General features: G+C 39.0%; 1 protein-coding gene and 2 pseudogenes across 2 annotated transcripts in view; 1 reads left to right on the top strand and 2 right to left on the bottom strand.

The window, feature by feature from the left end:
• Nucleotides 1-15,570, top strand: part of KDM5A (lysine demethylase 5A) — a 133,198-nt gene that overhangs the window by 71,500 nt on the left and 46,128 nt on the right. For both annotated transcript variants that reach the window (XM_037139864.2, XM_053662431.1), the window contains exons 15-18: nt 6,057-6,238; nt 6,610-6,734; nt 7,425-7,575; nt 9,129-9,243. In XM_037139864.2, coding sequence (XP_036995759.2) covers nt 6,057-6,238; nt 6,610-6,734; nt 7,425-7,575; nt 9,129-9,243 — 573 coding nt within the window. The remainder of the gene's footprint in view (nt 1-6,056; nt 6,239-6,609; nt 6,735-7,424; nt 7,576-9,128; nt 9,244-15,570) is intronic.
• On the bottom strand, nt 12,154-13,059 carry LOC119045229 (aldo-keto reductase family 1 member B1-like; annotated as a pseudogene).
• LOC119045228 (Y-box-binding protein 1-like) lies at nt 14,271-15,180 on the bottom strand (annotated as a pseudogene).

Raw genomic sequence — 15,570 nt, 5'->3', positions numbered from 1 at the left:
TTATGGAATACTGGTTATGGTATACTGTATTTAATACAATATAAAAAATTGAACCTACAAAAATGCATTTCATTTTTGATCTTTTTAGAAGTTGAACACAAATATCATTAGTTTGGAAACATTTCATATTTTTATACTTGTCATTTTGGTTTCTTCAACTTGAAAATGTTTTAAGAATCTTACTGTCATCATCTCTAGGTTTTTAAAAATGGAGTCCTTAGATAGAATTTCTTAGGTAAATGTTTATTTTTTTAAAAAATCTCCTACATATAGTATTATTTCTTTAAACAAGAAAGTTCAAACCTTTCTTTTCTCTCTGAGCTTTCTAATTGAATGAAAGTTACATTTCTGGGGATTATAGACTGTCAGTCACCAGAAATGTAACTTGAAAATTAATCTGTCTACTATTTCTCCTTCTTCTAAGTAATTTAATGAGTAGAAAGAACTGAATAACCAAGGGTTGGGATTTGAATGCTTAGAATAAGCTAAACATTTATCACATTGAAATGGGAACTATGTGAGAAAATCTTTCTTTATCTTTATCTTGGCCCAATCTCCCTGACCCCTCCTTTTATAGCTAGTCTCACTAGATTTGTGATTTACTCCCTTCTGCTTTCTCTACTTAGATATTCTTGAACAGCTTTGTTCAGATATAATTGAACAGCTTTGTTCAGATATAATTGATATACAATAAACAATATGTTTCTAGTGTATAATTTGGTTTCAATATACTTGTGAAACCTTTGTCACAATTAAGATAATGAGCATACCACCTTCAGAAGTTTCATTATGCCCCTTCGTGATCCTTTCTTCTTGTTCTATTCTATCCCACTCACCCCTTATAGGAAAACACTGACCTACTTTTAGTTCACCATTTTTGGAGTGTTTTATTTTAATTGAATTATGTAATTTATACTTCTTATCTGATTTCTTTCACTTAGCATAAATACTTTGAGATTTAGCCACACTGTTACATGAATTGATAGTATATACCTTTTTATTGCCAAGAGTATTACATTGAATGGACATACCATGGTTTGTTTATCCATTCACTTGTGAATGAACATTTTAATTGTTTTAGCCCAAGCCAATGTGGCTCAGTTGGTTGGGTGTCATTCTGCAGACCAAAAGGCCACCAGTTCAATTCCCAGGCAGGGCACGTGCTTTGGTTGTAGGTTCAGTCCCCAGATGGGGTGCTGTGAGAGGAAACTAATTGATGTTTCTCTCTTCTTCTCTCTCTTCCCCTCTCTCTAAATATAAAAAGTAAATAAGTCTTTTAAATTGTTTTTGGTTACCCTGGTTGGCATAGCTCAGTGTACTGAGCACAGACCTGTGAACCAAAGGGTTGCTAGTTTGATTCCCAGTCGGGGCACATGTCTGGTTTGGGGGCCAGGTCCCCAGTAGGGAGTGCTTGAGAGGCAACCACACATTGATGTTTCTCTCCCTCTATTTCTCCTTCCCTTTCTCTCTCTCTAAAAATAAGTAAGTAAATAAATAAATAATCTTTAAAAATAAAAATAAATAAATTGGTTTTGTTTTTTGCCCGCTACAAATGAAACTGTTGTGAACATTTATGCACAGATTTTTATATTGACATGTTTTTATTTCTTGGGTAAACACTAGCAGTGGAATGGCTGGGTCATATGGTATGTGTGTGTTTAATTTTTTTGTAACATAGAAACTGACAAAGTACTCTGAAGAGGTTGAATCACTTTACATTTCCACCAACAGTATGTGAGAGTTCTGCTTGTGCTACATTCTCATTAACACTTGGTATGGTTAGTCTTTTTAACTTGTTAATAGGTTTCTAGTGGTATTTCATTATAGTTTTCATTGTAATGACTGATGATTTTGAATACATTCTTCTGTGCTTAAGGCTGTTACGTATCTTTAGGGGAAGAATCTATTAAAATTTTTTGCCTAACCTTTTTATTTTCAATTATAGTTGACATTCAATATTATTTTATAATACTTCAGGTATATAGCATAGTGATGAGCTATTATATAGTTTATGAAGTGATCTGCTTGATAGGTCGAGTACCCACCAGGCACTATACATGGTTATTATAAAATTACTGACTATTTTCCTTATACTCTAAACCTTCATGATTATTTTGTAACTGCCATTTTGTACTTCTTAATTCCTTTGCCTTTTTACCCAGCTTCCCAATATTCCCCACCCCCACAATCATCAATTTGGTTTGTCCAGCTTTTAAAAATTGGGTGGTTTTCTTATTGAACTTTAAAAAAATTTTTTAACTCTTTTTTCTTTTTAAGATTTTATTTATTTATCTTTAGAGAGGAAGGGAAGGAGAGAAGGAGAGAAATATCAATGTATGGTTGCCTCTTATGAGTCCCCTGCTGGGAACTGGCCTGCAACCCAGGCATGTGTCCTGACTGGGAATTGAACCACGATCTTGTGGATCGCAGGCCCACGCTTAATCCATGAGCTACACCAGCCAGGGCTTTTATTGAATTTTGAGAGTTCTTTATATATTCTGGATGTAAATTCCTCATAAGATATGTAATATATCTGGAAGTATTTTCTTCCAGTCTGTGGCTTGTCTTAGCCATTACTTAACAGTATTTTTTTTTTAAAGAGCAGAAGTTCTTAATTTTTATGAAATTTAGTTTATCACTTTTTCTTTTATGGCTTGTGCTTTTGGTTATATTTAAGAAACCTTTGCTCAATCTAAGATCACAAAGACTTTGTCCTATGCTTTCCACAAGTATTTTATAATTTTAGTTCTTATTGCCAGGTTTATCATCTATTTCAGGTTAATTTTTGTATGTGGAATGAATGAGATATGGATCAAAGTTTATTGTCTTGTATCATATGTCTTTTAAAATTTCAAGTACCTAGGAGAACTTGAACCAAGAATAATTGGTAGGTAGAAATAAAGCAACAACTTTGTATTGAAAATACTGTTACATTTAATTAATTAATTTAATGTATTTATTTTATTGATTATGTTATTACATTTGTCCCATTTCCCCCCCTTTATTCCCCTTCATTCTGCACACCCCCTCCCACTTGCTTTCCCCTTGGCCGTAGTTCATGTCCAGGGATTGTACATATAAGTTCTTTGGCATTGACATTTCCTATACTATTCTTAACCTCATCTGTCTATTTTGTACCTGCCATTTATGCTACTTATTTTCTGTGCCTTTTCCCCCATCTCTCCCCCTTCCACTCCCCTGTGAATAACCCTCCATATGTGATTTCCATTTCTGTGATTCCTCTTCTAATTGTTTGCTTAGTTTGATTTTTGTTTTTGTTTTAGGTTTGGTTAATAACTGTAAGATTGTTGTCATTTTACTGTTCATATTTTTTATCTTCTCAGATAAGTCCCTTTAACATTTCATACAATTAGGGCTGGGTGATGATGAATTTCTTTAACTTGATCTTATCTGGGAAGCACTTTATCTGCCCTTCCATTCTAAATGAGAGCTTTGCTGGATACAGTCATCTTGGATGTAGGTCCTTGCCTTTCATACTTGGAATACCTCTTTCTAGCACCTTCTTGTCTGCAAGTTTTCTTTTGAGATATCTGCTGATAGTCTTATGGGCATTTCTTTGTAGGTAACTGCTTCCTTTTCTCTTGCTGCTTCTAGGATTCTCTCCTTCATTTTTATCTTGCCTAATGTAATGATGATGTGCCTTGGTGTGTTCCTCCTTGGGTCCAACTTCATTGGTACTCTGAGCCTCTTGGACTTCCTGAAAGTGTATTTCCTTTGCCAGAATGGGGAAGTTCTCCTTTATTATTTGTTCAAATAACTTTCCCACTTGTTCCTCTTCCTCTTCTCTTTCTGGCACCCCTATAATTAGGACGTTGGAACATTTAAAGATGTCCTGGGGTTCCTAAGCCTCTCCTCATTTTTTTTGAATTCTTGTTTCTTCATTCTTTTCTGTTTGGTTGTTTCTTTCTTGCTTCTGGTCTACTTGATTGATTTGATCCCCAGTTTCCTTCCCATCACTATTGGTTCCCTGTACATGTTCCCTTATTTCACTTAGCATAGCCTTCATTTTTTCATCTAATTTGCAACCAAATTCAACCAATTCTGTGAGCATCCTGATTACCAGTGTTTTGAACTGTGCATCTGATAGGTTGGCTACCTCTTCTTAGCGTAGTTGTATTTTTTCTGGAGCTTTGACCTGTTCACTTGTTTGGGCAATTTTTTTGGTCTTGTTCCTGTTACATAGTGAGGGGCGGAACCTTAGGTGTTCACTGGGTGGGGCAACCCACGTTGCTGAGTTGTGACGCTGTGCGGGGGGACAGGGGTCCGAGAGGGAAAATGGCACCTGCTCCACTCTCTGCAGGATTTCAGTCACTTCCCTTGCTTCCCACAAGCCAGTTGGGCCTTTCTGGTGCTGATTACCATGTGGGTGGGTTTGTGTATGTTCTGGGACCCTGAAGGTCTCTCCAGCAAACTCTCCTGTGAGTCTGGGAGTCTCTCTGGGCAGCCCAATCTCCATAGGTGTTTTCAATCAGTGGTTTGAGGCTTTATTTCTCTGAGCTGGGGCCCTGGGTTGTACGGTCCCACCCGTTTCCCAGTTTCACCTGGTTTATCTGCATGCGAATGTAGGACCACCTGGTCTGTGGTCTGTGGTCTCTGGTTTCCCAGCCTCCACCTTGCTGTCCAGCTGTAGCCTTGCAAGCTGCTCCCAGTTTCACAGTCCACTACCTCCTGGGTCTGCCAGCTACCTCCTTGCTCAAGTCCTCTTCTCCTGGCTGCCTGCTCCTACTGTTCTGGATGAGTTTGTCCTCTTTAACTCCTTGGTTGTCGGACTTCCATACAGTTCAATTTTCTGTCAATTCTGTTGTTTTTTGTTTTTAAATTGTTGTCCTTTTGGTTGTGTGAGGAGGCACAGTGTGTCTACCTGTGCCTCCATCTTGGCTGGAAGTAGCATAAAAATAATTTTTAATGAAAATATTAGATGCTAATATAAGAAAGTAGAAAAATAAGAGAGTATAGTGAGATTAATTCAATATCAAAACAAAGTATATGTTGCCCTGGCTGGTGTGTAGCTCAGTGGATTGAGTGAAGGCCTGCGAACCAAGGGATTGCTGGTTTGATTCCCAGGCTAGGACACATGCCTAAGTTACAGTCCAGGTCCCCAGTAGGGGGGCAGATGAGAGGCAACCACGCATTTCTCTCCCTCTCTTTCTCCTTCTCTTTCCCTCTCTCTAAAAATAAAAAAAAATCTTAAAAAATAGTAAGTAGTAAAAAATAATTAATTTTTTAGAAAGTATATGTTCAAAGAACTAATTAGATTGTGTCTGCCAGTGAAAATAAATGATCAGGTCCCACATTAAGTGTAAAAAGTTTGCTCTCATTGTGGAAATAGGTTTATAAGTACTTTGCCCAAGTAAATAGAAACCATAAAGCGAGCCCTTATATATTAAATGGAATCTTTGTAAAATACAACTTCAGATGTTGTTGTTTTCTTAAACTGGCATACTGATGAACTTTTTTTGATATCTTGCCCAAGGAGATTATGTTGTGGTTCTCATAGTTTATTTTATACTTCTTTATCTTTACATATGTTTGTATATATCAGTGTCATTTTTAGATCATAGATTACTAATGTATCTGGTTCAAAGGTATATTGTCCTTGGGACAATTTTTTTTCTTCTTTTAGAGAGAAGATAAAAAGCACACAAAACAAATATTTGGTTTTATGAATTATTATATGATAAACTTTGTTGTCATCACAATTCTGGTCAAGAAATACAACTTTTGTCATTTACCCCCCAAATCCCTCCCAATTATAACTTCCCTGACTGTTTGGACCTTTGCAGAAATAACATCCTTGTAATTTAAAAAGTTTTATCAGTATAATATGCATTTCTAGATACCAAGGTTTAGTCTTGTCCATTTAAAATAAATACTAATAATTATTTTTAGAAAGTATTTTGATGATGTGCCATTGTACCTCCTATGTTTATATCTTAATTCAGAGATTTACCCATAGAGAAAAACTTAATTAAGGAAGTTCTTTGATGCTTGAAAGACTAGAAAGACTTGATCTAATAACATAAATTGTATTTCAGGGTGTCTTGATGTCAGAAGAAGAAGTATTTGAACTTGTTCCTGATGATGAGCGACAGTGTTCAGCCTGCAGAACGACGTGCTTTCTCTCTGCTCTCACATGCTCCTGTAACCCTGAACGACTTGTGTGTCTCTACCATCCAAATGATCTGTGCCCCTGCCCCATGCAGAAGAAATGTCTGAGGTATCCATCCAGAAGTTTCTTGTAATACTCCCATTACCTTCTTTTAAAATCAGGTGCTAATGTTCCTCTTCATAATTTTTTTCCCTGTGTCTGGGCTGGTAAATGCTTATCTAATCTGCCTCCCTGCTTGAGGACCAGTCCTGTAAAGTTGGCCCTATACCTAGCAAGTAAAATCAGTTTCTTTGTCAGTTGATTTCACATGCTCCTTATCTCTCCCTTTGTTAGAACTGGGCTTCTTTGACTTCCTCTATATTTGTACCAAGACTATTCCTTTGGCTCTTGTACTTTCCTTATGTTGATTGTTCTTAAAATTTATTTTCAAGTTGTTGGTTTTTGAAGTTTTTATTTCCACATTTTTGTCTTATTTTTAGATATCGCTACCCATTAGAGGATCTCCCTTCTCTGCTATATGGTGTGAAAGTCAGGGCACAGTCCTATGACACTTGGGTCAGTCGTGTTACCGAAGCATTATCTGCTAACTTCAACCACAAGAAAGGTTAAGTTTCCTCCTTTTGTATGCATATGTGAAAATTGTTGTGACTTTGAAAGAGGCCTTGTTTTATGTGTTTTTTCTCCATTAAGCAAAATCTCAGGCTTCATATGAGATTTGAGACTAATGGTCTTAATTATGGTCTTAATTTTCTATTTGAGAATTTTTTTTTAAGTGAAAATGTTGATATAAAATGGGACAGATAGCTAACTTGCAATGGATATTTTTGGGAGCCATTGTTACCCATGGACTAACATTAAAGGCTTATTGAGAAAGAAAAATTGACTTAACTAAAAGGTTTTGTTTGTAAGAATTAGGAGTAAGCTTTTATTGCATCAGTGAGGTTTTTTTTCACAGCTGCAGTATGTTTTTGGTAACAGATTGATGACTGACTTGAGAGAGGTTCGTGAAAATTTTTCAATGATTTTTTATGTCTATGGTCATAGTATATAGCTATTTATTCATTAAGATTTTATTTATTTTTAAGGAGAGGGGAAGGGAGGGAGAAAGAGAAAAACATCAATGTGAGAGAGAAATATTGATCAGTTGCTTCGTTTAGGTCCCTAACTGGGGACCTATCCCACAACCCAGGCATGTGCCCTGACTGGGAATTGAACTGCTAATTTTTCAGTTTGTGGGATGACACCCAACCCACTGAGCCATACCAGTCAGGGCATTTTTAATTTATTTTTACAGATTTGATTGAATTTCGGGTAATGCTGGAAGATGCTGAGGATAGGAAATACCCAGAGAATGATCTCTTTAGAAAACTCAGGGATGCTGTAAAAGAAGCTGAGACCTGTGCTTCTGTGGCTCAACTGCTTCTGAGCAAAAAGCAGAAACACAGGTAAGACTGAGAAGCATTGAATTCTTTAATGGTTTCCTTTTTTCTTTTTTTCTGGAGTATAGCCAAAATTTTAACTTGCCTTTGAGGCCTTATATCATTGACTTATAGTATCTATGTCCCTCCCTCTTCTAATAATGCCCTAATATTATCTCCTACTTTTCCCCCCTTTTTTTATAGATTTCCTATTTTTAATATTTTTCCATCACTATTTATTATTTTCTTTCTTTGTTGTTTCACTCTGCATCCTTCTTCCTTTTACTGTTCATGCACACCAGACGTGTTCCTCCTTAGGGCCTTCACACTGCTATTCACTCTGCTTGGAGTTCTCTTCCCCTAATATCCAAGTGTCTTGTCCTCTCACTTCTCTCAAGTCTTATACAGATATCACATTCTTGTAGAGGCTTTCTCTGACAGCCCTTTATGAATTTGCAACTCTTTTATTATTCTTTATTTCTCCTAGCGCGGTCAACTCCTGATATACTAATGTACTTATTTATTTTCTGTCTCCTTTCTTTCCCTTTCACACTCAAATGTATGCTAGATTAGAATGCAAGAGATTTTTTCATTGCTATATTTCTTGTGTTTAGAACAATGCCTGACGCACGGTAGATACTCAATAAATATTTGTAAGTAAATGTAGAATACTATAGGCTGAAGAAGGGTGGCAGCAAAGAGTAACCTTGATGGATGCAGGGGAAGCTGTCAAGGAGCACAGAAGAATGTGACCTTGGTTTAATGTAATTTGTATGTTTTACATTTTTTGTAGTATTGTTTCATATTCATTCCAACACATTCTTTATATCTGAATGGCTTTTTCTGTAGCAGTTTTTCTGTACATTTTTATCTGCTATTTTACCAGGAAACCTTTCCTAGAGACATTGATTAGCAAATCTTCACCTGTTATTAGATCACTTTATATTTATTTATTTTTTTAATTTTTCAAAGATATTATTTATTTATTTTTAGATAGAAGGGAAGGGAGGGAGGGAGAGAGGGAGAGAAATATCAGTGTGTGGTTGCCTCTAGTGCGTCCCCTACGGGGGACCTGGCCTGCAACCCGGGCATGTGCCCTGACTGAGAATCGAACAAGCAACCCTTTGGTTCACAGGCCAGCTCTCAATCTGCTGAGCCACAGCAGCCAGGGCTTAAGGACCCTTTTTAAAAGAAAAATACAAACAATTTTGAATCAGTTTCAGAGGGTTGTTTTCTAAGCCATAATAAATGCCCTTGTTCATCTTAAGCTTTGTGAGATAGAGAATTCTGTTTTATCAGTGAACTTAATATTACTGTGAGGAATTTATTGATTATTAAAATCTTTAATACTTACAACATTGGAGAAACTCTAACTTTGGGAGTTGAATCTGTAAGCCATTAACTATAGAGCTAAAAACCTAATTTGGAATTGATGACCACCATTGTAAGTGGAATTTATCAAACACTCTTGTGGAATTGCTTAGGTGAGAATTATAAAGAGATTAGAAGCCCCTTTGATATCCACATGACTGTGAATTTTTCTTATGTATGTCTCAGTACTATTTCATATTTTACATTAGGCAGAGCCCTGATTATGGGAGGACTCGGACCAAACTGACGGTGGAAGAGTTGAAGGCCTTTGTCCAGCAACTTTTTAGTCTTCCATGTGTCATCAGCCAAGCTCGACAAGTAAAGGTGGAGTATTACAGTCTTTAATTGGGTAATATTCTTTGTAGTATGGGCTACAATTTTGGGTAAACAGAATAGTGTGTCTAGCCTAGTTTTTCTCCTGCTTCTTTATTTTTTCACATAAGTGCTATTATTTAACTTTTTATTTATTTATTTTTTAAAATTATTTTATTTATTTATTTATTTTTAATTTATTTTTTAAAATTGATTATGCTCTTACAGTTGTTCTATTCCCCCCTTCATTCCCCTCCACCCTGCCATTACTCCCCTTTAGTTTATGTCCATGTGTCTCAAGTCCTTTAGGTTCTATATTTCCCATGCTATTCTTGCCCCCCCCATCTATTTTCTATCTACTGTCTATGCTACTTATTTTCTGTACCTTCTCCCCCCATCTCCTCCTCCCACTCCCCTGTTGCTAACCCTCCTTGAGATCTTCATTTCTATGTTTCCACTCCTGATCTAGCTGTTCTTTTAGTTTGCTTTCGTTTTAGGTGTGGTTGTTAATAACTGTGAGCTTGTTGTTCTTTCACTGTTCATGTTTTTTTTAACTTCTTTTTCTTAGATAAGTCCCTTTAACATTTCATATAATAAGGGCTTGGTGATGATGAACTCCTTGAATTTGATCTTATCTGAGGAGCACTTTATCTGTCCTTCCATTCTAAATGAAAGTTTTGCTGGATAGAGCAATCTTGGTTGTAGGTCTTTAGATTTCATGACTTGGAATATTTCTTTCCAGCCCCTTCTTGCCTGTAAGGTCTCTTTTGAGAAATCCGCTGACAGTCTGATGGGGACTCCTTTGTAGGTGATTGTCCCCTTAGCTCTTGCTGCTTCTAGGATTCTCTCCTTCATTTTAATTTTGGCTAATGTAATTATGATATGCCTTGGTGTGTTTCTTCTTGAGTCCAACTTTTTTGGTACTCTCTGAGCTTCTTGGATTTCTTGGAAGTCTATTTCCTTTGCCAGATTGGGGAAATTTTCTTTTATTATTTGTTCAAATAATTTTTCCACTGGTGGTTGTGTCTTTCCCCCTTCTGGTACCCCTATGATTCGGATATTGGAGCATTTAAAGATGTCCTGGAGGTTCCTAAGCCTCTCCTCATTTCTTTGAATTCTTGCTCCTTGACTCTTTTCTGTTTGGCCATTATTTGCTTTCTTCTGGTCCACTCCATTGATTTGAGTCCCAGTTTCCTTTTCATCTCTATGGGTTTCCTGTGGAATTCCATTCATTTCCCTTAGTTTAGCCTTCATATGTTTCTCTAATTTGTGGCTATAATCAACCAGATCTGTGAGGAACCTGATGACCAGTGTTTTAAACTGTGCGTCTGAGAGTTTTGCTATTTCTTCGTCGCTTAGATTTATCTCTGGGGCTTTGAGGTCTTCCTGTGACATTTTTGTTCTGTTCTGGCCCTTTAAATGTGAGAAGCGGCGCCTTGGACTCCCAGGTCGCTGGGTTGTGACGCTGTATGTGGGGGCGTGGTCAGAGCGGGGAAATGGCGGCGCCCTCTACTGCCATATGCCACGGGACCGGCCGGGCCCCGGTCCAACCGCCCACTCCCTCGCCTGTCCGCTCGCCCGCAGACAGGCAACCGCAGTCAACACGCAGCACCGCCTCCCCACTGTCTCCTCAGCAGTCGCTCACCCGGTGGGTTGCTCAGTCGCTCGCTAGGTCCAATCCTGTGTTTGGAACCCGTGCGTCTGGATTCGTGCGTCTGGATTCGCGCGTCTGGATTCCGCGCCTGGGTCCGTCCGACCGGAGTCCTCCTGTGCAACCCCTCACGAGACGCTGGTTTCGCCCCTTACCGGTCGGGCTGAAGAATTTGTTGTTAACGGACTTCCGAAAAGTTCAATTTTCCGTGTTCTGGTTGTGTTTTCTGATGCTAATATTTAGTTGTCTCTAAACTTGGTTGTGAGAGAAAGCACGACGTCTCCACCTATGCCTCCATCTTGGCAGAAGTCTCATAAGAGGATTTTGATAGTTGAACATACTTTCCTTCCTGAGGGATTTTCTTCTGTAAACATGTGTAACATTATAGTCTCTGGTTTTCTTAACTCATTCACAATTCCTTTTCTTTAGTCTTTGTGGATTATTTTCCCCTTGCCTTGACTCTTTTTTCCCCAAGTACTTTACATTTGAGGCAAGGAGAAATCTGGCTGAAAGGATTACAGTTCCAGGCAGCCAAAATGAAATTGTTTAGTGGCACTCTTTTTCACTTTGTAGATTCATCTTAGTCAGAAAAGACTAAATTTATCATCACCAAGGCCTTATCGTATGCAATGTTAAAGGGATTTATGTAAGAAAAAGAAGATAAAAAACATGTACAGTAAAATGACAGCAAACTCACAATTATTAACAACCACACCTAAAACAAAAACAAACTAAGCAAACAACTAGAACGGGAACAGAGCCACAGAAATGGAGATCACATGGAGGGATACCAGCAGGGGAGTGGGAGGAGAAGAGAAGGGAAAAGGTACAGAGAATAAGTAGCATAGATGGTAGGTAGAAAATAGGTGAGGTTAAGAGTAGTGTGGGAAATGTAGAAGCCAAAGAACTTATATGTGTGACACATGGACATGAACTAAAGGGGGAGGAATGTGGATGAGAGGGGGTGTACAGGGTAGAGGGGAGTGAAGAGGGGAAAATGGGACAACTGTAATAGCATAATCAGTAAAATATAGTTAAAAAACAAAAAGGTAAAAAAAAGAAAAGTGTATTAAGGTTCTTCTGTCCCCACTGGACAAGAAAGGCAAAGAAAACTGGTAGATTCCTCTAATCTTCTCAGACTGCTCTTCAGACCTAATGCCAGGCTGGCCACGCCCTTGCTGATTCGTTTGCAGGTGGCTGTCCTGCCACCACTTACAGGAACAGTGAGTCAAGAAGGACAGCAGCAGGTGTCTTGGGAAAGCAGACACACTTCATAACTCTTCATTGAAGGAATAATTCCTGTGGGAGACCCAGCTTACCATGGCACCCTCTAGTTCTTGTTGTAGCCGAGTAAGGTAGTCATATCCACACTGCTCAGTTAGAAATCAAAGACCTGAAATGCATCAGTGATGCATTCAGGCATTGTAGACTTAGGGATCATGACCAAATTCCTCTGCATGGGGAACCAGATCAGAACCAGGGCTGTGGTTTTATTGTATTTGTTAGCTGTAGCTTTGATTCTGAGATCTTCCAGTAGGGAAGGGACCTGAGGCTTGACCCATGGCCTGTCAAAGAATGCCGAGGGGACTGTAGATACTTAATCACAGTGCCTTTGGGGTGGCAATACAGGATCAACTTCTGAGTGAGTTACAGTTGGCACTTGATCTGGCTTATATTTTAAGTCAGGTTTGTTGACAATCTTGATTTGGAGATGGTTGAAGTTAAAAGATTTCGGTAGCTTTCATCAGCCCTTCACCTACCAGCTCTCTCATGGCTTCCATATGTCCAAAATATGGGTATCATAGGGAATCACATTGCTTTTCCCATCCACCAGAAAAAAATTTGTTCCTGGGCTTGAAACTGGCCAGTGAATCAGTTTGAGGATAAGGTTGAGGTCCAGATAGTCCAGCTTCAGGTCTCTGAGCATCTTCTGGCAGGCTCTCTTCACCAGGCTTTTCTCATGGTACAAGGACCACAGCTTGCTGCTGATGAAAAGATCCTTTCGCTTTACTACCTGCTCCTTGAGCTTCTCTTGGTTGGCCACCCCACCTTTATACTTGTTCGGTGTGGTGGTATCCAAGGTCATTTGCCACCTTCACAGCCTCCATCACTTTGCTCAGAGGGGACTTCCAGGTGCCCAGACCTGTGATGGTTATCTTGGTGCCCTCAGAGAGCATGGCTGGCTATGACTGCTGTGCTTAATAGACCCAGGCCCAAGAACCATGACCTTGTCTTGACTTCTAATTGTGGAGTATATTAGGAGACTGAGCCCCATTTTTTTAGTCTTAGTCCTGATAGTTTATTTGTCCAGAGACATTAAATATTACCTATATACTATTAAGTTCCAATCTCCAGCTCTGACTGCCATTCCTTTCTGCAGAATAAAAGGCTTCTTAAAAGCCTTTTAATGAATCAAAATCCTTGATTTCTTTATTTCTTTTATACTCTATGTCTAGTCTCTAAAGAAATGCTATTACCTCTAAGATGTATGCCAAAGTAAACCATTTGTCATCACCTCCATTGCTTAAACTATGCTCTACACCACTAGAATCTGTCATTTAGATTAATGGAACCAGCCTCTTAACAGGTTTCCCTTCTACTCTTGTTCCTGACATTAGTAGCCAGAGTGATCATGTAAAATATAAATCAAATTATATCACTTCCCCTTGGTTCCAGTCATTCCCCAAAACTATTAGATTAAAATCTAAACTCATAATCTGACTTCTGCTTATTCTTCAACTATATTTATTTTCTTGTGTTTTAATTTAAGACCTTATTCAGTTTGTTACTTTTTTGTAAAAATCAAGTTGTAAACTTTTACTGCAAATTAAAAGTGAGGTTCTTAAAAAAATCTCAACATGACCAGATATAAAACAGTTTAAGCCCTGGTTGGTGTAGCTCAGGGGATAGAGCTCGGGCTTGCAAATCAAAGGATTGAGGTTTGATCCCCAGTCAGGGCACATACCTGGGTTGCAGACTGCTTCCCTGCAGGCTAGTTTCCAGCAGGGGATGCACGAAAGGCAACCATACATTGATGTTTCTCTCCCTCTCTCCTTCCCCTCTATAAATAAATAAATAAAATCTTAAAAAAAAAAAAAACCATTTTAAAAACCTTTAAAGGTATATTGAGAAAAATCAGGTTTATTAAAAAAAAATACACACACACAAAACATTTGTCATTACCAAAAAGAGATGTCTTTAGCTAAAAGTAATGAAAACCCCATGTTGCGTAGTTAATGCAGATAGTTCTAGTTATCTGGTCAATGGGCAGAAGTAAGCACCATGGTCTTCAGCTCCAATCTTGTGTTCATTTCTTATTGTTGGGATTTTATATTCATTTCTTGTTGGATAACTAAATAGAATGATGGTAGAGATGGTAAGCCGGCATTTACTCAGTCCTGCCCTGCTTAGCCTCAGGAGCAAACAAATTCTCAGCTGGTAGATTAACTGCTTTTGTCTTTTTGCCATCTTATGGTTTAGGGTTTACTGGGTGTCTGTGTCAGTAATTGAAGTTGCAGCAACACCATTGATGAAGTGGCTGCTGACTTTGGGTCTCAGCTCCTTGATTTTCCTTATCTTCTGCATTGCTGTCCTCTCTACGCTGTCTTTGGCAAGGAGGGCCCCTGTGAAATCGTGGTCGATAGCCCTGACACATACTCTGTCTTACTGGTGTACCTTGTTCTCTTGCACCCTTGTCAGCACCCTACATCATTTCTCCTTGCACAGGTGGGTTGGAATACTATGGTCATTGCCCATAGGGTCTCTGCAGTAGGGCCAATGCTGTTAGGCCTGGCCTTTTGGAGCACTCTCCTACTCCTCATTAATTTCCCCACTCTCACTATTCTGGTAATTCTACTGGTAATTATGAGGAGAACCCTTACAATATAGATAGCATGTATCTATTGTAGTCTGCTGCATGTTTACTGCCTTGTACTGGAACTCCACCAGGGCCTGTGACATTTGCTGTCTTCACACCCTTTTCTTCAACAACATCAAACTTCACAGTCTCTCCATCTCCTATACTGCAAAGGTACTTCCTGAGATTATTCTTTTTTATGGCAGTCTGGTATACAAATACATCTTCCTTGGTGTCGTTCCTATTAGTAAAACCATATCCATTCCTTACACTAAACCATTTTACTCTTCTCCAAACCTGTTGGGGTGACCTTGTCCTCTCCAGCAGGCACCGCTGATCTGAGGCTGCCTGGGCCACCACTCCCTGTGTTGCTGCATTTGGTGTTGGCAGTGTTGAGGGTGGGGGCAGCAGGCAGCTACTGGGTCTTGGCCTCACTGCTCATGGTTTCAGTGATTGTGACTTGGGCTGGCTGTGGCAGCGGTGGCTCCTCCCTGGGTGCAGTGGTAACTAGGCTGGTGGCAGGTGGGGCTGCTTCGGGCTCTCTGGGGTTTGCTCTCTGCTCTCACTACTGATGAACTGTCAACTACATTTATGAGGCGGGGACCCCTCCAAAAAAAAAGAATTATTTTCTGGAGGGCAGGCCCCTTTATTGTAGTACAGGCTTACCCCACTAGGTGAATGTTCTAGGAACCCATCTATATCAGTGTACCAGCTGGTGTTTTTGTGAGAGGCTGTGTTAGGCTTCAGTAAATTTTTTTTAAAGATTGTTTCAGCTCCCTTACCCATTTCACGATGGGTGATTCATGAGTGTACCAGCCCACACTGTACCATG

The sequence above is a fragment of the Artibeus jamaicensis genome, unplaced genomic scaffold, assembly GCF_021234435.1.
Source record: "Artibeus jamaicensis isolate MK-2021 breed Jamaican fruit bat unplaced genomic scaffold, CSHL_Jam_final contig_1028, whole genome shotgun sequence".
In the NCBI taxonomy this organism is placed as follows: domain Eukaryota; kingdom Metazoa; phylum Chordata; class Mammalia; order Chiroptera; family Phyllostomidae; genus Artibeus; species Artibeus jamaicensis.
Note: the sequence above shows the minus strand (reverse complement) of the source record. Positions and strands in the feature narration are given on the sequence as shown.